Here is a 25,384-nt window from a genome sequence, read left to right as displayed (position 1 = left end):
AAAAAAAANAAAAAAAAAAAAAACTAAGATCGATATATCTTGTAGTGTGCATGAATATTTTATTTTCTATCGTATCTGTGATATTTAAGATATATCAGAATATGTGTAAAACTTGACCTCATAGAAAAATCACCTCAAAAGATGGTTACCACGGTAGATCAATGGTGCTTCACTCCAGAAATATCTAGGTGGCACAGTGAAGAGTAATCCCATTGAAGGATATTCGGATAATAGGCAAGAGCAGAGATACAGGAATAATCTTCTCGATGAATATATGGGTGGCAAAGCGAAAAGTAATCTCTTTTAGGGATATTTAGATGAGGAAATGGTGGTGAGATATGATGTTTATAATCTTTTATCAGTTTATGAACAAAGGATTGAACTATTTTTCCAGTGAGAATAATTGGATCATGCCACCTAGTTAAGATGAACACTACGAATATAGAATAAGTTGGTCACTTAGTCATCATGAGAAGAACAGTTGGTCATGGTGCAACTGATGATCAAATTACCGCATCATATTTTATTTTGGTTATCTCTTGATTTTGATCTTAAAAAAACATGTACCGGTACCTCAAATGAATCGCAAAAAGACAATTTATCTTTTTTCTTTCTGTGCGTTTTTGTCTAGACAACTCCATACACTGACCGGATCAAACCAACAAATTAAAGGAATAGCTACAAATCTTTCTCCATTGGGTCAGGGACCATTTTGGGCTCACCGCTCGGTCCAAACCACTGGAGCCACAATAGTTGTACTCTTCTCCTTATTTTTTCAGCTTGTGTGTACAGAAGCGATATGTGACTGGACCCCAACGCTCAAGATCTAACTGCTGGGAATAAGTTTATATTCTCGAGCACAATTGCTGGATGTACATAACAAAAGCTCTGATTCATCAATATATCAGCGAAGGAGATGGTGTTCTCAAGGTAGAGATTGTGATTCATGGAGTGAACGAGTGAACACCGGCCGGGATGGATGGCCGATACCAATACTATGATGATAATAACATAGTAAATGGATAGTAACGTGCGTTTTTCTGGTTCGGACAAATTAAATTATACTATATTTTTAAAAAGAAAGAAAATATGAAAACAAGATCAAATGTACTACAACTTAATTGTCTGAATTCGAACCATAACCGCAACTACTTATTTTAGCATAGTATATTGATGTAGAAAAAAAAAATTTGAGGCATTATTCCCCGAATAATTTAAAGAAATTGATTATTTGGAAGTGAAGGCAATTGAGTGTTAAATCGATACCAAGATTATGAGGTTGACCTTAAATGAATCATAAATTCCCCTATCAAGAATGAAACTGATAAATTTGAAAAGTATAAATTTAAGGATTTGCATTTCAAAGGCAGAGGGCTCCGGCTTGTGTAAATACATAATATCATGTTGGTGATCTAGATCGATGACTTAAGAACATCTTTAACAAACTCTTTATATCGGTTCCTTAGTCATTTTAGAGAGCATGTTTAGTTTTTTATCACTAGCTCCAGCAGACTAGTAAGTGACTAGCTATTTTTAACTTCTATCTCGCTCTTTAAATATAGCTAACGAGATGAGGACCTCTATAATTTATATTCATTAAAAGTATTCATTTTAAGTCATTTTATGTAATATAAAAATCATTTAAATTATTTTTTCTTTATTTAATTAATAATATAAATCAAACTTTAGTTGAAATAGAAAATACTGACGTAGAGGTATTTATAAAATGACTAGTCAAAATAATTTTTTTAGTTATTTTGACTAAAATTTAACGACAAAATAGCTAGTATTGTTAATGAATAATGATGATTTAAATATAGACGCGTGGTTCTTAATATAAGAAGAGGTGAAATTACATCGTTACTTGCACGCAGTGTATATATACAAGAAATCTAGAAAAACAATAAATTATTATTCTGTGCCCAAAATCCTCGTCACGCTTAATGATAAAGTCAACGCAAAACAATCGAGTAACACTTTAGTACTACGATATTACCAATGGGGTGGCGCCACGTGTACAGTAATGGACCTTACGCGATCTCACGGCTTTTGTACTGTTTGCTTTTCTGACTGTTTCAATTCAACTGCTAAACAGCAACCTCACAGTGGCACTCCACTTTTCAGTCTGACAATTATGCCCTTCTACAACAGGTAATCAGAAAGGGATCGATGACATGGAATTTCCAATACAGGACAATGTTTTCCAACCAAAGAAATTTTCTAATGAGGTCTCGAATTCGAATTTTCCTTCTTAATTATGAAAATTAAAAACATTGAAGTTCATCTACTGGGAGTCTTAAGAGCTGTGGAACATATATGATATATCACAAATGTATAGTGCTCTTTCGTACATTTCAAGGTGGAAGAAAGAAGTCAAAAATATGCAAAATTGGTTGTCCTCTACCGGTTATACAAGACAATATTTGTGTCTAAACTAATACTGACATTTGTGTCCAAATTCATTATTATTTATATACATTTAGTACAACATACATATTTTGAATCAAATTTTCAGTCATTTCTACAACACATGCAAATAAAAATGTGTCACTCGTCAAACTAGTTTAACTATGAACACTTTTGATAGTGAAAGTTAACATTAAACAATGAATAGTTATACAAACAAATGTTAACTAAACCATAAAAGTATGGGAATGTCAAGGATAACTTGGAGATGGACGAAGTATGGACAGAGCTTCTCGATGTTTTGAGTATGCGATATGGACTGAGGTAGGGGCGGGGATGTCATCGTGGTTTTGGAGGGCTACAGGTGGTCTAACCACTCTAACGGCAATGAAGACACAAGATGGTGGAGGCACGACATCAATGGGGTGGTGGGTGGGCTGGCTTGAAGGTGTAAATGCTAACTTGGGATGGGCTTGAGAGAGTGTCCCTTTGATTGGAAATTGAGCTCGGTCAATGGTTTTTGGCCCAATTTGGGCAAGAGGTCTGTTTTGGCTAGTTTGTTATTTTCATGTTTTATGTTTTTTTAGTAACGTGCGGCTTTACATTAGAAATAATTTTTCACCTTTACATGATAAAACATACCGGGTTGATCTCGAGCTACACACATTATCTGTCTTATCCGCTCTAAGTAGACAATGAGTATCTTTCTTTATCAAATGATTGCAACCTCATATTGACAAACATGTATATGTGTGTCACAATAATTATGCTTCGTTGGTAACATAGCAAGAAAGCAAGAGATATACATAAATAAGAGATTATGTGAACTTATTCACATTCACTCAAATAAGGGCAAGAGATACCAAATATTATTTTTTTGTTCGATAGAGATACCAATTCTTGTTGATATACAAAAATTGCAGGCTCTTGAATCTTAAGCATAAGAGACAAACATCATTGTTGAAAAATTCTAAAACCCATCTCCAATATGACAAATGCCCCTCACCAAATGAAAAGTGACAAAGTGTCTGCTAATTAACGCTAAACACACAAAATAAGCAACATGTCAATTTATAGCACCCAAAAAAAGAGGGAAAAAAAAAGAATCTATAGTCCAAGTCTTTGGTTCATACATGAAAAAACCTTACATAATCCTCCTCATTTTATACTCACAAACATCCCATCCCCACCCCTATTCAAAAATCCAAACCATTGACTAATAAAAAAAGATTCATAGACTAATCATACTTAATCAGCTACTAATCAAGAGGGTAACATAGTAAATCCCTCCAATCCCCATAGGAATGTCCCCAAGGGCAACAACGTAAATTCTCCCCTGAAATTGGCGTCAGTCACACCACGTAAAGACTCAGACATAGTGGGCGGAGACTTGACATTCCCTTTTCCCTCCTCCGGGTTATGATTTTCACACAAAAATCCTTCACTTAATTTTTCTCTATAATAATAATAAAAACAAAAAACAAAATCCATAGCAAAAATCACTGCTCAAATTTGGATTCCATAGCCCAACAAGTCTCTCAAGTTCGATTTACAATAAAATGTATAATAAATTACTATAAAGTTACTGATTAAATTTCAGTTTACAAATACATCCTTTACACAATATCTTACACATTTAAGGACAAAATTTAACAAATTAGAACAAATTGATGTCCACATGCCATCTGTCACTACACATTTTACGAAACTACCCTTAATCACATATTATATTGCTGCTACTGTCAACTAGGATGCCTGTCGCTGCTACTGCCTACTGGATGCCAACTTTGAAATCTGCTACTACCTAATAATAAGACGCTGGTACTGCTGCTACTAGATTCGAAATCTACACTTCCAATAGATCTAAACAGTAGCAACGAATTAACCCTCCCAACAAATCTTGCAGTAGCAGCAAATTCCCTCCAACATATCTAAACAGTAGCATCAAATTTACTTTACCCACAGATCTCGCAGTAGCAGCAAATTTAACTTTCTGACCAGTAGCAGCAAATTCTCTCCAACAGTAGCAGCAAATTACTTTTCCAACACTAGCAGCAAATTCCTTCCAACAGTAGCAGCAAATTTACTTTTCCAATAATAGCAGCAAATTTATTTTTCCAACAGTAGCAGCGAAATCATCTGTCCAAACAGTAGCAGTGAAATCATTTGTCCAAACAGTAAGCAGTGCCTTGTAGCAGGCAAATAAGGACAGTAGCAGCACCGCCTTGTAGTTGTCGATAAAAACACGACCGACGACAGATTCCCGTCTTTAGGGCAAGCTCCTCCCCACATTGTCGCGAAAAGATATCGACGGTCTTCTCCACGATGCCGGTCGACTCCTTAGACACAATCGGCGGCCATGTCCGGTGGCACAAGACTATGAGTTCATCGTTCAAGGCACTCGCCGCCATGGAAGATGAAGGTGCGGCATATCAAATCGTGTCATGGATTGAAATTGTGATGATGAGATCTGGTAGATCTGAGAGAGAGATAGAGAAAGAGAGCTATGGATTGAAATTGGTGATGATGAGATCTGGTAGATTAGAGAGAGAGAGAAGAAGAAGAAGAAGAAGAAGAATCAAAATGTTGGAATGAGAGAAGGAAATGGAGTAAGAGTGGCATTTAGTGTAATTTTATTAGGAAATAGAACATTTTTGGTCATTTAAATTTAACATTTGGATCATATATGCTATTATTTGGTTTTGGGCTTGAGGCCCATGTCCTAATTTGTATAAAAATTATTAGAAATGGGTTTTTTGTGTTTTTAAATTTGGTCATGTGTTACTATGTAATTTTCTCTAAAATGTAACACATTATTATGCATTTGATAAAAAAAAATAATATATATATATATATATATATTTGGATTCCGTACGCAAATGAATCTCATCTCTGGTAGTCAAAAAAATCCCACGAGATTACCGTTCCTCGTTTGGTAAACGCGTCATTTGCTTATATTTTTCCATACCAAACCAAATCAGTCATAAAGAAAATTCCTCTCTTGTCATTTTTGTATTTCAGTCAAACTCCTCTCATTTTCTCTACATTTCTCTGTCTCCTTCGACTTTGTCATCATAATCCTGCTCAGCTCAATCCTCTGCTACTTTTGTGGGCAAGAATTTCAGTCCGTTTCGCTCTCGCTGACTTGGAAATTCTAAAGGTAATGCTTCTGATAATTTGCACTCGATTTTTTTTGCTGAGAAATTGAAATAATCGTGGTTTTCTGGTTCGAATTCCCTGAAATTTAGCTGAATTTGTGAATTGGTGAAGTGAATTAGTGAACGATGGGGGCGGTTTGCTCGGCCGGGTTTAGTGATGGAGAGGCTAAAAATTTGGGGTTTTCCGGGAAGCTAAAGAAGAGTGTGAACGGGCTGAAAGATAATTTTTCATTCTCCGGTGAAATTGACTCCCTCAGAACACCGCACAAGTACGATTCCGGCGAGCTCCGATCGTCGTTTTCGAGCGAGCTGAAACCGTCAACTCCGGCCAGGAGTGGAGCTGACAAGGTAATTCAGTCGAAAGTGAAATTTGCGACCTGTATTATGCACCGGATAATATTAGTTTGTTTTATCAGAATTGGAATATTGGTTTGTTTTTTTTTTTTTTGTTTATTTGAATTTTAGATGCATTTGTTGTGGCATTATCGGTGTAATTTTGTGTGTTTTGTTGTAGATTTCGCAGAGGAACTCATTTATAGGGAGAGCTGGAATTGCAGGCCTGGAGAAGGCAGTAGGAGTATTGGATACACTTGGCAGTAGCGTGTCGAGTTTGCAAACCAATAGCGGTTTTCTTACCGGGGGTTCTAGAGGCAATAGAATATCTATACTATCGTTTGAAGTAGCTAACACAATCACCAAGGGAGCAAACTTGTTGCAATCGCTTTCTGAAAAGAATATCCAGTTCCTCAAGGGAGAGGTTATGCATTCGCAAGGTGTACAAAATTTGGTGTCCAAAGATATGAGGGAGTTGCTCAGTATAGCTGCCGCTGACAAAAGGTTTTACTCTTCTGAGAGACAATAGTGTGAATGTGTTTGTAGCGTTTTTGGTATCTCTAAACTTTTGCTTCTTGGGGATATGTAGGGAAGAACTTGATCTTTTCTCACGCGAAGTAATTAGGTTCGGCGACCTGTGTAAAGACCCACAATGGCATAACCTGAGTCGATTTTTCACAAGGTGGGGTCTATTTTTAGACTATTTGGTAGAATATATGTACAAATTGATGCTAACTGTAATATATGGTTTATATAATTGAATTTCAGATTAGATTCTGAGGATCCAGGTCACAAAATGCTAAGATCAGAGGCAGAAATGACAATGCAGGAATTGACCACTATTGCTCAGCATACTTCGGTATGTTGCATATCTGTATTTTATCAATGTATTACGTTTTTATCACACCATATAATGCCAACTCGGGGAAGCTAACTTTTTTCAATGTTTGTAGGAATTATACCATGAGTTTAGTGCTTTGGACAGATTCGAACAAGATTACAGGAGAAAGCTTGAGGAAGCTAAGGCCTTGCATCTCCCTCTTAGAGGTTTGGCATGAGAATTTTCTTGTCCAACCTTCTTTATTGTGTAGCGTGCAGATTCAAAATATTCTAAGCAATTAGTCGATATTATGATTCTTTTATTTTCTTCCATCCCCTCTTTTCTCTATTTATGCAATGTGCTACTACAGAGGCATGCTTTTTAAACAGCATTGCCGATATTGTTAATACTGCCAGAATCAAGCAACCTATGTTTCTTTCTTGCTCTGTCATATCACATTTTGCTTTGGTTGACCTATGTTCCCCATTAGAATTGTTTACATTTCATTTTTTTTAGTGATCTTTAACTTCCTCTTTAACTTGACAAAGTGCATTGTTTGGTTGAGCACTTAATTTTTTTTCTTGAATGCTTTCTCTATATGTCAGTGCATGATAAATTCCTGGTTGATACCTACAAACAACATGAAGGCAGCAATATTAACTGGGTGTTATCTTTGAAATTGTAGGAGAAAGTCTGACAATGTTACAAAGTGAATTAAAACAACAAAGAAAGCTTGTGAGGACCTTGAAAAAGAAATCTCTTTGGGCCAAAAATTTGGATGAGGTACTATTCTGAACCATTTTTGAAATTTCTCTAAGAGATAGCATGATGGAAAATCCTTGTCAAGGAATTGGAAGATATTGCGTCCAGTATTCCGTATTTGCCCTTGACAGGGCACAACAAAATTCTGTTGGATTTATTTTACTCATTGTAATCAAATTATATTGCTCTTTGCAGATTGTCGAGAAACTTGTAGATATTGTTGCTTATATACATCAAGCAATATCAGAAGCATTTGGGGATAATGGTATGAGCAACATCTGACACGTTGATTGAAATTTGTCACTGGATATAAGTATTCTAGCTTTGTTCTTCACAAGAGCTTGTTGTGCACACTATAGAAGTTAGGGTGTGTAGACTTCATTGGTGGCCCTGTGGGTAACACAATCTGGTCAGTGTCTTTGGTGGCTGCTTGTGATAGTTGCTCGTTACTTTACAGGTTTAACACTTGCGAAAGGGGAGAAGGGCAAAAGTCCTCAAAGACTAGGCGCAGCTGGTCTTGCATTACACTATGCCAATATGATAAACCAGATAGATAACATTGTGAGTTCATTTTTCTTTGTCTCCTATAGTTTGTGCAAACTTACGAAATAGAATTTCATTGTATATGCATGATATTTTTAATAGGCGTCTCGACCAACCTCTCTTCCACCAAATACAAGGGACAACTTATATCATGGGTTGCCAGATAGTGTTAAGAAAGCTTTAAGATCCCGATTGCAAACTCTTGATGCCAAGGAACAGGTATTACAACTGAAATTCAGACATTGGTTCATTCCCTGTTTATTTATTTTCATCAACACATACATATTGTCTAAAACATCTCAATGTTCTCTCCTCTATTTATATTATTGGAAAGATCATACCTCCTTTATTTGATTATTTTCGTATTATGTTTTCTGCAGCTCATGGTTTCTCAGGTCAAAGCTGAAATGGAGAAGACTCTCCACTGGCTTGTTCCTGTTGCCTCAAATACAAACAAGTAATTTGAAGCTGTCATCAATTGTTTTCCTTGTGTTTGATTTCATTCTCTTGATGAGTGATTATGTTCTTTCACATAAAGTAATGTCTTGTTTCTTGTCTTGTGACAGAGCTCATCAAGGTTTTGGGTGGGTGGGAGAATGGGCAAATTCTTGGTCAGTCAAGCCTCTATCTCTTTCTCTGAATATCATTTATATGGACAAGATGCAATTTCTTATATCAATGTACATTATTTTTCTTTAATTTAAAAACTTCTGATATTGCCTTTCCCATTTTACAGTACTGAGTTTGGGAAAAATACACCCTCAGAAAGCCACTTGGTCCGCCTCCAGACACTGTATCACGCAGATAAGCAAAAGACAGATGCGTACATCCTTGAATTAGTGACGTGGCTTCACCAGCTAATCAACCTTGTAAGACATTGTGATCATGGTTTAAAGCCCTTGCCTATACGGTCTCCAACTCGTAGGGGACTGGACTTGCACTCCAAGATGCAGCGAATGCAATCCATGGATTACAGTACAAATAAGACCCGAAGAATACAACTTTCAGAAGAAGATAGAAATTTGCTGGATGATGTTATTGGGAGGATGAAAAGGGTTCCTGGAATTAGCAAGAGTCAGGAATTTGCTATGTGCAAGAAGAAAGGAACTAAAGCTTGGGCTTTGAGCAAGAGCACCGGAAGCTCCCCTCCGAGGGAATGTAATGCAAGGGGAAAGGATCAGCCAAGAGCTAATTGCTTGGATGTCATTGATGGGTTAGGCTAGGTTCAATTTTCAAACTTAGCCTCCCATTTTTTCCACAACCATATGTCCAGTATTCAAATCGCGTTTCTTGTATATATGTATTTTCAGGTGAGTTATTGGTTTATTGTGTATATACAGCCCCTAATACGGTGGTAGCTTTATCTATACAAGAATTGGTAACTAGCTTGTTACTGGTGTCTTCCATTTGGATAGCTGAGAAGAGTGTTTAGCACAGTTGCCAAAAATCCCATGTAAACGTAAAAGTTCAGGTCTATCGCCACAGTCGGCAGTTTAATTTGCTGATTACTAACTTTGAGCTATATATTATCTTGTGAAACAGTGATGAAATCACTGGTATTTAAATCCAGATTTTATGCGGCATTGCAGCTCCGACGAGTTTGAACCTTACAAAACATTTGAAGGCACTGCCCCCCTATAGTTATGCAATCGCTAACCTTGATATGTCTGCTTACAAATTCCAATCTGAAAACTCCAATAAATACAGAGAACCAGGAGGATCAGGTTTTTGACTCTTTTTTTTAGGCGCGACCTAGTACAACTGGTAACCGCCTAGCCGGCCCAAGAATCCGCCAACCCCACATAAAAGGAAAAATATTAAACTGAATCTCTTCCATTTTTTTTAGGCAGACCAATCAGCCTGCCTAGGTCAAGCACAAATGGGTTCTCCGCCTAGACGGCGCAAGACTCTGCAGAGCCCGCATAAACAAGGAAAATATTAAATTTGACCAAAAAAAAAAAGAAGGAAAATATTAAATGTGTTTAAACTATCCAAATAGAAAAATAAAATGATTTTCTATTCCTTTTTTTTTTTAAGTAGGGAACAAGAAATCGGAAAAATGTTTAACTGATTTAAAGAGCTGGGGATCAGATGGTTAAGATGAGGATGCCCAATTGTCGTAACCAGGCAGGGGCGGGCACCCATCTCGCATTAAAAGCGATTTTTGACCACTCATCATATCCCGTTTCTGCCTGAAGGATCATGCTTTTCTAAAGCCCAAGCTTCCCCATTCTATACCTTCGAGTTCGACCCGTGCTTTGCCTATTTCTCGATGTGGGACTCCATGCGCATCCTCATCTTCTTATCGTCACTAGGGCGCAACTAGGCTCTCTTTTCTTGAACAAGTTACACGGCGTTGAATCTGTCCGTTCAATTCCAGTGGTGAAGACTGAAGACACATCAATCTTGCCTCTAACGATTAAGGACTGGACCTTCAAAGTTTCTTCATATGATGCAATTACTATTTCTTAATATGAACAAAGCCGGATTCAAGGGTCAGTCGGTGTTTAAAATCTGTAAGATTGTCTTGAATATGTTCAAATAAAAGTCTATAGGAAAGCAGCACGCACGTCGCCATCTGCTGATATTTGCAGGAAACATAGAAAAATGGGTTGTCTTTCCAAGTTTCCATCTACCCTGGAGCGCTGTCATATGACATTCCTTGGTCAATCTTGTTCATTATACTAGGGAGCAGGGACTGAGTCCACATTGTTGGCCAAGTCAGGATTTTCAAACCCACATTGGAAACCTAGAAGTAAACCTAGAAGAGGGACAAGGATCCTCTCCTTGGCTGCCTCTCATTCTCATTTAGAAGCAACGTTAAGTCTTTCTATCTTCTCCTTCGTCTTGGCTTCTTCATCCCTTGTATGTATTTCTGGGGTTTTTGAAGGTTAGAAGGCCTCCATTCCCAGAGATCCAAACGACAACCTCACCTGCAACTAGGGTTCCTCCGGGATTCAATTCTGCAAACTCATAGATTTGAGGATTGGTATAAACTACAAAGGTATTAATTTACATCTGTACAGCAAAATGAAAAGAATGGACTTCCAGATCAATCAATAGCAGAAGAAATCGAACTTTGAAGTTTGAAGGATCGATTAACCCATCTTACTTCACATTAGAAATGGAGAAGACCTTTAAAAGCCCTTCACGACATCAAAAGTTTATATGGTTTGACAACTTGCACTGTTTTGGCCACCCTAGAGTCGATACAAGATATACACAGCCAACATAATAACTTGAGGCAGAGCATCGTTAAAATAACAGAGTATTTTGTGCGCCATTGTACCACGTAGTATAATTCGCCCATAAATCATTTTAACTAAAAATATGTATCCTTTGATACATTTTAACTAAAAATTTTCTCAGTAAATTGTTTCATAGTTATTATCCAGCTTATTAACATGCCGCACGACACAACGGCTATACAAAAGAATTAATTTGTTAATTAAAAGATAGATTCAAATAAATTCGACCTTGTCTTTCGAAAAACGTAACGAAATCATAACTCGTACTCTAATTGAAAAACCTAATCAACAGTTACTCATAGCATCTCATCAATTCTCACATTCTTCTTTTCCCCTTCCTACCCAACTCCTTTATTTACCCTCATCTCAATGTCTTATCCAATTATGAGCACTAGAGAAAATAATTCATTACACAGTGTCTTTTACACATAGGAGACTTTTGTTTATTTGGGTTACATTCTGAGGACACAATGAACGAACCATAATTACTGGATTTTTTGCTTTCATTTGCCACGAGATAAAAAATAGATGAAACAATCACACGTGAGTACTAACTCAATAAAGTTTTTATAAAATTTCATCGTTGAATTGTCTTGTGAAGTATAAGAGAATGATAACCATACGATTCGTGCATAACTTAAGACGAACTAGTAACACTCTCGATGATCTCCTACTCTCCTAGGAACTTAAAACTCAATGAGAGACTAATTGAAGCACATCATATACCAATACTGGCATGAAGAACATACCTAGCCTTTCTATGGAAGTGCAAATCACATGCCTTCCTTCTAGTCAAGTAGTCATGCCGGTATATTGCCGGTACTCAACATTTTACTACCACGATGTCGACAAACTAGTAAGCACCAGACCTAGAGAAAAACAAGCATTGTTTATCGTTTTGCTGAGGTGACCCATCAAAGTGGGGATGAGACGTGATATCGTAAAAACTGAGGCAGATCCCTCTTCTCTAAGTGTAATCTCATCTTCCCCCACGAGGACTCTCTGGCTCTGATCCCACCTCTGAATTCTCCTCTGGAAAAAGCCTATACGTTTTCTGCGGTGAGAAACCAGAGAGAGGGGGGGAATTGCAAGCAAAATGCTTTACTTATTGCACTTGGTACTTACTACAGTTAAAACCAAGAAAAATACAAACGAAAAAAGCTGCATATTTCGTATAGGGATCGGGGTGTGGAGAAGGAAGATGTTAAAAGATAATGAGTGAGTGAGCGGAGGTTCTTCCCTCCACGACGTGGTGAGTCACCAAGGGCACAATAACGCAAATAGTCTCTTAGTGCGTAAAAAAAAAGCGCGTTGTAAAAAAGAGTTTACTAAAAGGGCACGTGCAACTTTTCTCACCGTTTTTTTTCATCGATTTTAATTCTTTTAAAGGGAACAGCGCCGTTTCAAATACAAAAATTTATTAGGTGTCAATCAGTTTTTTTTGGTCAACTGACTTCAATAATACTATTTCTTTTTTAGAAAATTTTTAATAACTGTGCATAACAAACGGTCCATTCTTAATTTTGGTGTTTCAAGTTTCAAAACAATCAAAATGATACATGACGTTTAAAAGCCGGCACACTTTTAGCATATGCTGTCAATAATACCGTTAACTCTATGTAATTTCTTTTTTTCAAATGGTGGTTTCAAGTTTTCACTATTTTTTTTTTCTATTTTTTTGTTACAAAAGGGGCACTAAGGCCCATAAAGAAAGAACAAAAGAGCAAAACTAGTTAACAATTGAATCACTAGTTCTTCTAGCTCTAGGAACATCATTTAAATCATCAAGGTAAGCAAAAGCAGCATGGATACGAGACTCCTTCAGAATGACAAGACCTGGAGCATGGTTGATGCTCATCTTGGCAAGAGAGTCAGCAATCATATTACACTCTTTGAAAATGTGACTGAACTTAATATTCTCCATGTTCCGGGTTTTCCATTTTCTCTTTCTTTATATTATGTTTTCTTTTTCTTTTTTTCTATTTATATACTTTTTTTGGTGAATTTTTTTTCTATTTATATATATTTTTTTGCCATGATATATAGGACCCTTCCACTAAGGAATCCTTTTTTTTGACATATATAAGGGATAGGGGATTACACCAACTTTTTGATTATATTTTTGAATCTCCACCGTTTAGTTTGTTGGTCCTTATATATAGATCAATTATGCAAATTTTCAGTCAATTTGGTGATCGTTAAGGTGTCGAACAAGATTAAACCAATGAACGAACCAATCTGCCAAACTTGAACCGTTCATTCTTATAATTATAAATTGTAGTTTTGAATACCTTAACGATCACCAAAATTTCTGAAAATTTGCATAAATGATCTACTCATATAGAACTACATATTGAATGGTGGAGATGTGATTTTGTGATTGAAAAATTGGTGTAATCCCCCATCCCTCATATATGTCAAATATATATATATATGGAGTCGTTCGAGAGCGGACATCCGCACTCGGCTTAAAGTGTGAACGTCCCTCTGTTCTCCACCGTTCGGCGCTGGCGAGGGCGCGCCTCCACCCCAACGGACTCCAGCACCGTCCCCGACCACTTTCTTTTCCCGGCGAGTCAGCCGAATTCCAGTTTTCCGGCGAGATTGATGTTGTTTGAAATTTTGGGTGATCTCGCCGAAAAACTGGAATTTGACGGACTCGCCAGGGAGGAAAAATGGTCGAGGACGCTGCTGAAGTCCGCTGAGTTGGAGACGTGCCCTCACCGACGTCGTACGGTGGCGAACGAAGGGACATCCGCATTTTAAGGCCGGTGCGGACGTACGCCTCTTATCCGGCCTGTGTGAGTGTGTGTGTGTGTGTATATATATATATATATAGACCTCCTTATTTATTCAAAATGTATGGATTAGCCATTGTAGGATTCTCAGGTTGAATTTATATAGGTGTTTTAATATGTGAAAAAAACAAAGAGCACCCTTATCTATACAAAACACGGTAAAAAATGGAGCAAGGAAATCGAGGCACCATGGTCTATGATGAGCAAGCAAACTACTGGGTTTATTAGAGGATTCAGAGCAACCAATACAATCTCATAGTTGGGTGCCGAATTAACAACTAATTAACATATTCAAATATGTTTTCCCAACAAAACCAAATCCTACCCCTTTTTGCTGGAAAAAAAAAATCCAGCCCCCTTTTGCCATGGGTCCCGGTGCAGTCGCACAGGCAGCACTGGGCCATGGCCGGCCATGCTGACAGTGAGCGAGAAAGAAGGGGCAAGCAAATGGGGAGCCAGAGCGGCAAAAGCAGCCGGTGACGTCACGTTCGCTACCACCACCACGACCACTAGTGGCAAAGTAGTCTCTCACACTCTCTCAAAGAGGGTCATGAAAAAGCTGCACCAGTACGAAAGCAAGAGAGAGATAGAGAAAGAGATGAGTGAGTGATTAGCTTTAATGGGTACACACTCGATTTTAGCACTTATATTGTGTCCCCTCTCCTCACTTCTCACTCCTCTTCGGGGTTTTTCTCGAACCTGCCAAACCGGCTAACCTGTGTTTTGCGGGGGTAATCTCTCTGATTAGTACTAAATCGGTTACGACGTGGAATCTTTCGTCATCGAAAGGCATCTCACTGTTTAATGTTCTTGAATCTTGCCTGATCCAACGATGTAAATACAATAAAGAAAAGAGATATTCTTATGTAGGTAAGAAATTAAGGTAACTTAAGGTAAATTCTTTCACAATTTGATTTGTGACCAAGTGGTTGTTAAGTATAATTTTCTTCTTCGGGTGACGTAAGAGCATTTTCAAAACTAATTATCTAACGAGCGACTGATGAGTGTTTGGTTATGTTGACATCTTCGTAGTTTGAATGCAAAGTTGAGAGTTTCTAGACATACACCCTCTGCTACTAAACAACTCGTAGGGGAGTAGATTTCATGCACCAAAATGCACTTACTTCATCAATATGCAAGTCACCCGATTAAAGATGCGAATGTAGAATAAAGAATGGAAACCCTTAATTTTTTTTCTAACATTTTCATTTTTAATCGGGATCCCTTTTTGATCGATTAGAAACGCGAGGCCATTTTAAGGTTTTCTAAAAATATAATCATTCAACGAGCCATTATCCATTGGAGCCAAATGCTTGGTCACTTTGACATTTTTTCGTAACACTCTCTACTACTAAACAACTTGCAATGGTTTTTAGCATAATTTTTTTAATCACAACCGATCATGTGAACATTATTACTGTTAATAGGAGACCAGGTCACAATTGTGATCATTCTTGCTATCTTGATCCAAATAATTTGTTCTTAGTTGTGCACAATTCTAGTTTAATGAGCTAGTTCATGACTAGGTCTTGAGCGAATTGGATGGTTCTAATTCGGAGGGATTGGGGTTGGGAAGATGCTATCACCTGGGGTCAGGGGAATCAAGATACACAATTGCGATGGCCTGTTATGCATTACTGAGTTGCAGGCCATGTCATGCACGTGTCCCAACTGGGTTTAAGTGATCAGACGCTTTACCCGAACAATGTCTTTTATACATAGGGGACCTTTGTTTTTTTGGGTTACATTCTGAGGTCACGCCTTGTTAAATGGATGAAACATAATTACTGAATTTTTTTGCTTTCATTTTTCCCTTTCTTTTACGGGGTTGACTATTACTCTGGCATTTGAAGGATAAAAGACATTGCTTGAAATTGTAATAAGTTTATTTATTTAAAAATAAAAATAAAATTATATCTTTGAACCTCCGAGACGATTAATAGAAGATGAATCTAAAAGAAGCGTCGTTTGTGTTTGTGGAAGAATGTTATTGATCCAAAACTTTATAACATAGAAAGAATGGCTAATCACAATTCACAACAAGAGTATCGGCTTGTTAGATAAGTGGATTCTCAAATTTATTGGTCTCCTCCGAATACACTTTTGAATTATCATACAACAACACCAAGAACTTTAATCTCACTTTTGATCGAATGCTTTTTCAAACTCTATATATATACTTTCGTGACAGGGATCCTCCAAAAACCCTAGAGCAAACAAACCATATAAACGCCAAGAGCGTCTTTCAGGCTTATAATCTGCAACAAAAATTTACCAATTAGAAACTAGCTATTCCATTTCATCGGGACCAGCTCCTAAACATGCAATCATGCCATAACTAGTAAACTTGGGATTGGACTTGGAGATATATAAACGCTAGCTTGTTCTGTGTGATAACGATGTGTGGCGGTGCAATAATGATAATCATGAGCTCTGAATCAGACCGTTGGTTCCGAGCTCGATCGGCGAGGGATGAATAAAACTCAGATTCCCAACCACGTAGGTCACGATCACAGAAGAGACAGAGGCCCTTTTTAAGGTCTATGGAAGCTCATAGGATAGGGCAGAGGAGGGAAGGGGCGGAGCAGAGGATCGGAGGTGGTGATGATGATTAGTAGAGAGTGAGGTAAGGTGGGGTCCAGAGTGGTGGGTGGGGGGACTGTAGTCCGGGTTTCACGGCACAAGAAGACGAGTGTGATGGAGACGCGACCTTCTGCTCCGCTCAGAAAACCCCTTGGCAATGCTGTCAGTGATACGTTACGTCGTATTTGGGCCGGGTACAGGCCACCACCACCAGTCCACCACCACTCTCCTCTCTCTCTCTCTCTCTATTATTTCGGGGTCGAGAGTGCCAGGGAGAGGGAATTGCTCTAGGTTGGGATTTTTTTGGTTTCTCTCTCTAGGGTCTGCCTTGGAGTTTGACTGTTTGAGTCGTCGTCCCACCAGCCTTTCCTTTGTTTCATTCTCTCTCTCTTTCTCTAGCATTTAATTCAGTTAGAGAGGAATATAAATTTTCCATTTTTTCTTTTTGTTTTTGTGTTTCTTTCCGGTTTTTATTATCCCAACGTCTTTAGAGCGAGGAGGAGATGCGTCGAAGACGAAGCTCGGGTCTCAGGTGGAGGAGTTGAAGCACAAACGTAAGTATCTACTTCGGACTCTTCTCTCTGTCTCTGTGTCTCTCTCGACTGCCATTGATATGTGTTCCAAGCTTGTTTAGTAGTGCACATGATGCTGGTTGCGAACTTGTGATGGTTGGAAACCGATTGGTTTGAATGTTCTAACTCTTATCCTTTTGTTTTGTTTTTTTGTTTTCTTATCCTTTTGTTTTAGTTCAAAGCTGGTTTGAGTTTTTGATGATGATTATTACGCAAGGTTAGTGATTGTTGTCTTGTTTTCTGAGGTTAAATTTTTTGGCTTGAATGAGTTTAAGTAGGATAAAGGGTAAATCTTGGTGTTTAATTTTGAGGAATCATAGTCTGAGAAAGAGAAACAGTGAGTCTGAGGAAGTGTTTATATGCTTTCTCTGATTCTGTGATTCAAATGAGTGCTTACTGAAGGCGTGTCTTACTAAGAGCACTCTCATAAACATGTGTGTTGTGACACAGTGCTCTGTAAATTTAGTACATTATTCTTATTTTATTTTTTTTTCACTTTCTTTTCTCTTATTCAAGATCCCATCAGCTGTAGCTAAAGAGATGGAAATCTGGGTTCTTTGAGCCATGGTACTACGAGATCACTCGCCCGTTCTTATTTCGTAGATTTCTGGTATTTGGCTATTAGCCATTGAAGCAAAAATATAAAGTGCTGTTGACATTGCTATGCTGGATCTAACTAAAGGGAGCATGCAACTTATTTGCTGTAATTTGAAGCCACTGTGGCTTGAATTGTTATGAACCTTTGACCATGTTAAAGATTCTTATTGGTTTGGTGCAGATGCCTTGTGATTTCTACCACCTTGTTATGTGATCATACTCTGCTCTCAGTTGGGTGTCTTTAATTTTTTTTTTTTTAACAATCATCTTACATATGGTGTCATAGTAGAAGTTTGAATCATATTTTGACATGTGAATTCCAGATACATTATGAAGCGTTTCGGTTTAAGGCAATGGACAGTGGTATTTGCTCATGGAAATGAAGGAGAGGCAGCGTTGGAGACCTGAAGAGGATGCATTGTTGCGTGCATATGTGAAACAGTATGGACCAAGGGAGTGGAACCTTGTATCACAGCGCATGAGCACACCCCTAAACAGGGATGCCAAATCTTGCTTAGAAAGGTGGAAGAATTATCTAAAACCGGGCATCAAGAAAGGGTCTCTTACTGAAGAGGAACAGCGTCTGGTCATTTGCCTTCAAGAGAAACACGGTAACAAGTGGAAGAAAATCGCTGCTGAAGTCCCTGGTCGAACTGCTAAAAGATTAGGCAAGTGGTGGGAAGTGTTCAAAGAGAAGCAGCAGAGAGAACAGAAGAACAACAATACAGTTGTGCAGCCTATTGAGGAGGGCAAGTACGATCGGATTCTTGAAACTTTCGCTGAGAAGCTAGTGACGGAGTGTCCAGCCCCATATCTCATGGCCACTTCCAATGGGGCCTTTCTTCACAACGAAGCGTCTCCAGCTCCATCAATGCTTCCTCCCTGGCTTTCAAATTCAAATGGCCCCTCACATGCTAGAGCACCATCTCCTTCTATTACCTTGAGTCTGTCCCCTACAGTTGCACCCTCTCGAACCTCTCCTCCAATCCCCTGGCTGCAGCCTGATAGAGGACCCGAAAACAGTTTTGCATTGAACAATCTGCCTCCTCATGTTTCAGTCCCTTGTGGAGAAAATTATGTGATATCTGAGTTGGTGGAGTGCTCAAGAGAGTTGGAGGAAGTGCACCGTGCTTGGGCAGCACATAAAAAGGAAGCGTCTTGGAGGTTAAGAAGGGTAGAGTTGCAATTGGAATCAGAGAAGGCTTGTCGAAAGAGGGAGAAAATGGACGAGATTGAGGCGAAGGTGAAGGCTCTAAGGGAAGAGCAGAAGGCTGCTCTGGATAGGATCGAAGCAGAATACAGGGAACAAATAGCAGGACTAAGGAGAGATGCCGAAATAAAGGAGCAAAAGTTGGCTGATCAATGGTCTGCAAAGCATATGCGTCTCACTCAGTTTCTTGAGCAGATGGGCGGCAGACCTAGGCTTGCTGAGCCTAATGCCCGGTGAGAGATGCATAGTCATAACTCATTCCAGATTGTATGAGGTCTGGACTTCTGGTTTAATATTCTCCTGCTTTCTTTCAACTTGTGTGTATTCTCTTCTTGAATATTCTCCACAGGTTCCTAAATATTACTTCTTACTTTCTGCGTATTGCCTGGACTCGATGAATATAACGTTGTATTAACTTACATCCTGTTAGCAGCTATAACAACTATATTTGAATTGTTGCCTGGCCTTATTTTTACACATTAGAAATGATTTTTATCTATATACCCTCATATACATGAATTGTGATTAGTAAGTAAAATATGTTTGGAACGAAAAAGCAAGACAGTGGTACTTGGTAGAGGCTGGACAAACCTTGTTGAGCCTAATGCCGGTGAGAAATATTTGTGTAGTGGCCACCGATGGTTATTCTAGATTCTAGATGTTACAAGTATTTGTGGTTTTAATTGTGTTCATCTGTATCCTTGGTGATATTTGTCCATGTTCTACTCTGAACTCTGAAATGATATTGGAGTTACATATTAACTTGATAGAATGAATGAATGTAGAGTATCAACTTCAATTAAAATCCAGCCAAGAGCTGTAAGATGACACAACCCCGATAAAATTAAACAAAACCCACATGAAATTATCCATGTATCTTCAGAAATAGAGTTGGTTCCCAAGCGTCAAAGTTGCCTGAAGTATCTTCAATGTATTGGAGAGTGCGCACATTTTAGCCACATATTCTTTTCCTATTTTTTCATTTTTGTCATTCAATGTACAAATTATTTTAGCAAAAAAAGATAATTCATTGATAGAATGCCAGAATGCCCCACGGTGCATGTCCCTAAAAGGATGCATCCACAAGATGAGGGGGAGAGATTCAAATCGTTACATTGTAAAATTATTCTACACAAAGATAAAATTGAAGAACTTCCATTTGTGTCAGTTTTCAATTGCGTTATTGCATAAACTTCCATTTATCGAGGTGCTAAAGAATCTCCTAGACGACAGACAAAATCTACTACACTAAAGGAGCAAGTCCAACAGCTTCTTTATATTTTCTACATAATAGGGAAGCAAAACTCAAAATCTCTAAAAATTTTGTATACCAAATCCAACAATTTCCCTATTTTAAAGATTCAAATATTTATTACAACAATTCTCATTTATTACAATATAATAATAAGTATAAAAATATAAAAGATTATTTGTTTAGAATAAATTATGTTTTCTTTCTTATCTTTGAGCCTTAAAGAATGTGCAACATTCAATTCTTCTTTCCCTAAATATTTTTAGAGAATCTGTAAATATAAGGAAGCAAAGCTTCTCTTTCATCTCTTTCCTTATTTTAGAGAAGGAGATAAAGAAGCTCTTGGAGTGGAAAATGACCCTATATTCCTTAAAATAGAGAAAATCAAAGAATTTAGAGAATCTGTTAGGCTTGCTCTTAGAGTTCACAAAAAAATAGGACCTCATGCTAATTCTATGCTAGAGTGTTTAAGTCTCATAAAAATAACTACAATGATACTTCATACAACGACAAGATTTAATCTCAAAATCAAAATCTTTCTCATCCATGGTCATTGTATAAAGCATCCCTAGAAGCTCCTAAAATTCACCCAATTCATTATCCCTTCTTTTTTGGATCTTGAATCATGCTCTCCAATGTTTCACCCACAGACCTTCCAAGCATGTGCTCAGCTAGATTACCACTCAGCTGATTACGTTCATCATCAGCCAGGCCCTGTTTTGAAGGGAAAGATAAAGAAGCAGCAAGAACAAAATCAAGCGATGATCAACTTAATTGAAGAAAAAGCACGTGACACTTGGAAAAATGGAACAATGATACAACTCACAAAATCATACCTTAGTTTTGTAGTATGCACGGCACACATGTATGACATTTTCGTCCAAAACATAAAATTCAAATTTAACAGTAAGTTTCATCTGTCCGCTCCACATAAGCGAAGAAAATTAGATGAATAACGGCCATGACAATAAATGAAGATCCACATGACTCACCCATCTAAGAGCCATGTAAGAAAAATATCTACTAGCCTACATATATGAACAACATACCGAATCAATTACCTACTTATATAAAAAATCATACAAAGAACACATATGACTGTCATACATAAAATGAAGTTTATGAATGTGATCATGAAGCTATGACATGATCATAATGTGATCACACTATTTCAGTCATCTCACTCACACTTAACCCTAAATTTGTTGGGGCTAGCAAGGAATTTGAACAGTATTGTGGGTGCAATATGGACAAACTTTTTCACTCGTATTATCCTAAAATTACCCTACCAATGTAAACTTTGTTTGAACTATGTGGAGTACAAGCGAAACACTGATGATGATTACAACCAAACTACCTTCATACTAGTCACTCAGGAGCATCATTATATTAGCCACTTAATCCACTTATTCTACCTACACTGCTTGCCCTACATTTTCACATGTGGATAACAACCAACATACATGTTAAACAACTAACCTAAATGTTCCAATTTCAAGAAATACATAAACAGTCCTACCCTGCATTAAGGGTAAGATTCAGAAATTTTAAACAAGAACAAAGATCAACAATTAATAATAAGAAAATAACTTTAGGAACAGAGATGACTTGAGCAGGAAACAATGTTCTTTGAACTTTCAAGGATCCATGGTGGCCCTCAGAGTTGGTGCCTATGTAATCTCCGTCCACCTACAAAACCACATAACTTATTCAACAACGAACCTAAATGTTCCTATAATCCTATTTCAAGAATCACAAAAAGTGATAAACATTCCTACCCGACATTAAGCAAGCCTAAGATTCAAAACCACTATACAAGAACAGGCTAGATCACCAATACAACAAGAAACTAACCTCAGGAGCAGGAAACGATGTTCTCCGACATCTCTGGTGGCCCTCAGAGCTGGTGCATATGTGATGTTGGTTCATCTAAACCCAGATAACTTAATGAAACAACAAACCTAAATGTTCGTATTTCAAGAATCACATAAAGTCATAAACATTCTTACATAAGCTAGATCACCAATATAACAACAAGAAGGGACTCACATATCAGAGTGACATAAGAGGCTGGTTTTCTCTCCCACTGCTGCATAATACAGTAGATGACATTCCAATCTTCTATGTCAGCTAGTCAAAATAGAAATTTGCATCTGATCAGATAAACACTTCTAGCTACTTCACGCGAATTGTCATGATTTTGATGATCCTTAGGACTAGACGAGCCATTTGCAGATACTATGTAGTGTGCATTCTTGGACTTCTGATCAATCACATAACCTCTGATGATCTTAGAGACACAACATACTGCAATAAGCCTAATAAGTCCAATGCAAATGTTAAATCATACATGAAGTGAAAGAAAACAACAGCGCTCCCAAGAACACCATAGCTTGTACAAAGAAGAGATCGAGCTAATAATAATATTGTTGGTTTTGACTGCAACTTATGGAGTATCCCGCTATGCATGATTGGTACTCTCATTTTCTTTTTTCCCTGCAGAGGATCGGACGGGAGATATCCCTTAAGGGATTCAGATCAAGTAGTGTAACTGAACCAAACATTGAACTCCCTTATTGGCTTGTTGTTGGGCCAGGCCTGCGAGCTTCTGCCATTGTGTTTGGGCTGAGAGCCTGAGAGTACGCTTCATCTTTTGAATTGAGTGTATTTAATCTAGACATATATGCTTCATTTCTTGGGCTTACAGACCAATATCACCTCCCAAACAAAAACAACCCGTTACCATCAACCTCAGTACCTCACCCAGATAACAGTTGCTGAGTGGCATTTCTTATTGGTCAGATGAGAGAGGATTACAGTTGCATTTTAACTATAAAAAAATAAAAATAAAATATCAGTTCCACCAAATATAGATTCCACCGGCGGGACTGGCCTCTTGAATCCGGACAAGTGACAACAACCCGTCACAATCACCCTCACCAAGATTAGAGTTTTCTTGTTCGATATGGTTAGTTACTTAGTTTATTCTGCCGGTGAGCAATCGAAGGTGTATGACTAATATCTACAATCCACCCAGATTACAGTTGCTTAGTTGCATTTTCCATTTGTCAGATTCTCAGATGAGATAGGATTACAGTTGCATTTTTACTATACAAAACAAAAATATCAGTTCCAGCAATAACAAATTCCATTGGCGGATTGGACTCTTGAATCCGGACAAGTGCCCTTGTCCTAAATAAGATTCCTCCTTTTTGGGAAAGACGCCACCTGCCGCTGCTATGTGGTCAATGCAAACTGCAAACCCAAGCAGAAGATATTTTTCCAAAGTGATGAGGTCCTCTCTATTTTCAAGGCAGACTAGAGTAATATAATTCGCCGAGACTTTAAGATACAGAGCAGAAATGGTTGAGCTTTAAACATAAAATTTACTGCACTTCTCTCAAGTCTCAACCACTCTCCCCCCAGAACCGCCCAGTCTAATCTAACATTGGATTGTAGAAACATAAACACACCGTGCACCCTAAGCAGAGGAGACACCACGTCTTGGATCGGAGAGAAAATTAAACAGGAAAAAAGGATCGGAGCGGCAAACAAGGCATAACGGCACATTGTTTTTCGAAGATCGAGAACGGTGTCGGGTCGGGTTGGGGCTCGTGCGGACCTGCCGTTGAGGGATCCATGATGCATTCCTCAAATTCCAGACTCTCGTCAGATTCAGTTTTTCAAAAAACCAAAACTGGTGTGTGGTGTCAGGGTCCATCACTCTTCCACCGCCCATTCTATGGCGACTGGACGCGTGGCTAGCTTTACAAGCTTACTACGGTCGTTGATAATGAAACACTTGTCGACCATGCAGTACCCACTAGATCTCAGATGCATGCATTCTTTTATTAAACTTTTCTTTTTTCTGTATGAGCCTTCTTATTAAACTTTGCAGTACAGTAATGTCGAGCTCAAAAGCAATAGAATGTTTCTTTTTAATTTTCAAGACGTAAACCGTAAGTACCCCCCGGCAGAAGTATTGAAGTAACATAATTAAATTTTGATTAGGATCATTAAAACGGATTTTTTGTTTTGTTTTGGTTTATGTTTTGTGAGGATCGATATAGGTTCGTTCATCAAAATCACTGGTTTTCCTAAATACTTTATAGATCTAAAAATTAATGTCTTTGAAAGGAAAAATCTCATATAAGAAAATAGACAAATAAAACATAACTTAAAGTTGATGAATCATATCTAATTATACCGAAGTTTTTTGTGATTAAAACCCAATATGTTAAAGATAATATCGGTATAATGTGATTCACGGGCCACGTTTGTCCTTGTTCAAGTATATGTGTGAGTCACGATATCATGTTGAAACAGTTTCTCTTAAATTGAAGAGTTAGATTCACACTTGTATAAATCGACTGTTTGGAATAGTTAAAGGATTTTTTTTCGAAGGTGAATGAATCAAACTACTTCTATCATAATTCACTGCGATTAATATCAAGCAAAAGAAACAAACAATAGTGGAATTATAGACAACATAATATCAAAAATCTAATTCTTTATACTTTTATGCGTTCATGATTAATTTAAAAATTTGTCATACATGAGCCCTCACCATGCATATAGACAAAATATGGAGATGTCGGTATGAAAAATCAACTCTTTGAGAAAAGTATCAAGATATTTCCCTCAAAGGCTCAACAAAAATAATATCGTCATCGAGATGCTCTAGAATCATCTTTGGAGAGTTGAGCTCAGTCCAAGAAACAATCGGGCAGATGGACCTAACGAGTAGTAAAGAGGGCGGGACCGGATCTTCCACGTCACACCAGTCCAGTCCACCTCCTCCTTGGCTCCTTTGATTCATCTTATCCATAATTCCATATTCTCGTACAGTCATAGGTCCGAAACCAAAACCGAAATCGAAATATTATCCAACCGGTGGAGCACACCTGTCCTATTAAGCGCGTGGTGTGGCTGGCCGCTTGTTTTCACACCACCCCTTTAATCCAATCCCATCCTTTTTTTTCTTTTTTTTTTTGGCGAGAATCCAATCCCATCCTTAGCCGATTGTTTTCGCTGCTAGTACTGCGGCACGTCGGTTTCTATAATCCCACATGCCAGCCGCAGTTTACGTGTTTGCCCTGCCC

At 38.0% G+C, this 25,384-nt stretch overlaps 2 protein-coding genes across 2 annotated transcripts; both read left to right on the top strand.

Moving 5' to 3' along the window:
- The first annotated feature begins 5,690 nt into the window (after positions 1–5,690).
- Positions 5,691–9,591, top strand: LOC101308350. Its single transcript, XM_004292897.1, has 12 exons — positions 5,691–5,912; positions 6,079–6,401; positions 6,487–6,579; positions 6,666–6,756; positions 6,851–6,944; positions 7,403–7,500; positions 7,675–7,744; positions 7,937–8,040; positions 8,125–8,241; positions 8,403–8,479; positions 8,589–8,633; positions 8,759–9,591. Exons 1-12 carry the CDS (start codon positions 5,691–5,693, stop codon positions 9,243–9,245), a joined length of 1,821 nt encoding a protein of 606 aa, XP_004292945.1. The 3' UTR covers positions 9,246–9,591.
- Positions 9,592–16,956: 7,365 nt separating this feature from the next.
- On the top strand, positions 16,957–19,267 carry LOC101308054 (transcription factor AS1-like). Its single transcript, XM_004292896.1, has 2 exons — positions 16,957–17,205; positions 18,144–19,267. The coding sequence occupies exon 2, from the start codon at positions 18,194–18,196 to the stop codon at positions 19,265–19,267; it is 1,074 nt and encodes a 357-aa protein (XP_004292944.1). The 5' UTR covers positions 16,957–17,205; positions 18,144–18,193.
- The last annotated feature ends 6,117 nt before the right edge of the window (positions 19,268–25,384 follow it).

This window comes from Fragaria vesca, linkage group LG2, assembly GCF_000184155.1.
Source record: "Fragaria vesca subsp. vesca linkage group LG2, FraVesHawaii_1.0, whole genome shotgun sequence".
NCBI classification, from domain to species: domain Eukaryota; kingdom Viridiplantae; phylum Streptophyta; class Magnoliopsida; order Rosales; family Rosaceae; genus Fragaria; species Fragaria vesca.
The sequence above is the reverse complement of the archived record's forward strand: the minus strand, read 5'-3'. Positions and strand labels throughout refer to the sequence as shown.

Coding starts and splice junctions, on each gene's coding strand:
- LOC101308054 (XM_004292896.1), top strand. CDS start 18,194: ATGGAAATGAAGGAGAGGCAGCGTTGGAGACCTGAAGAGGATGCATTG.
- LOC101308350 (XM_004292897.1), top strand. CDS start 5,691: ATGGGGGCGGTTTGCTCGGCCGGGTTTAGTGATGGAGAGGCTAAAAAT. Junction 6,580..6,665: donor CTGAGTCGATTTTTCACAAG/GTGGGGTCTATT, acceptor ATTGAATTTCAG/ATTAGATTCTGAGGATCCAG. Junction 7,745..7,936: donor AGAAGCATTTGGGGATAATG/GTATGAGCAACA, acceptor GTTACTTTACAG/GTTTAACACTTGCGAAAGGG.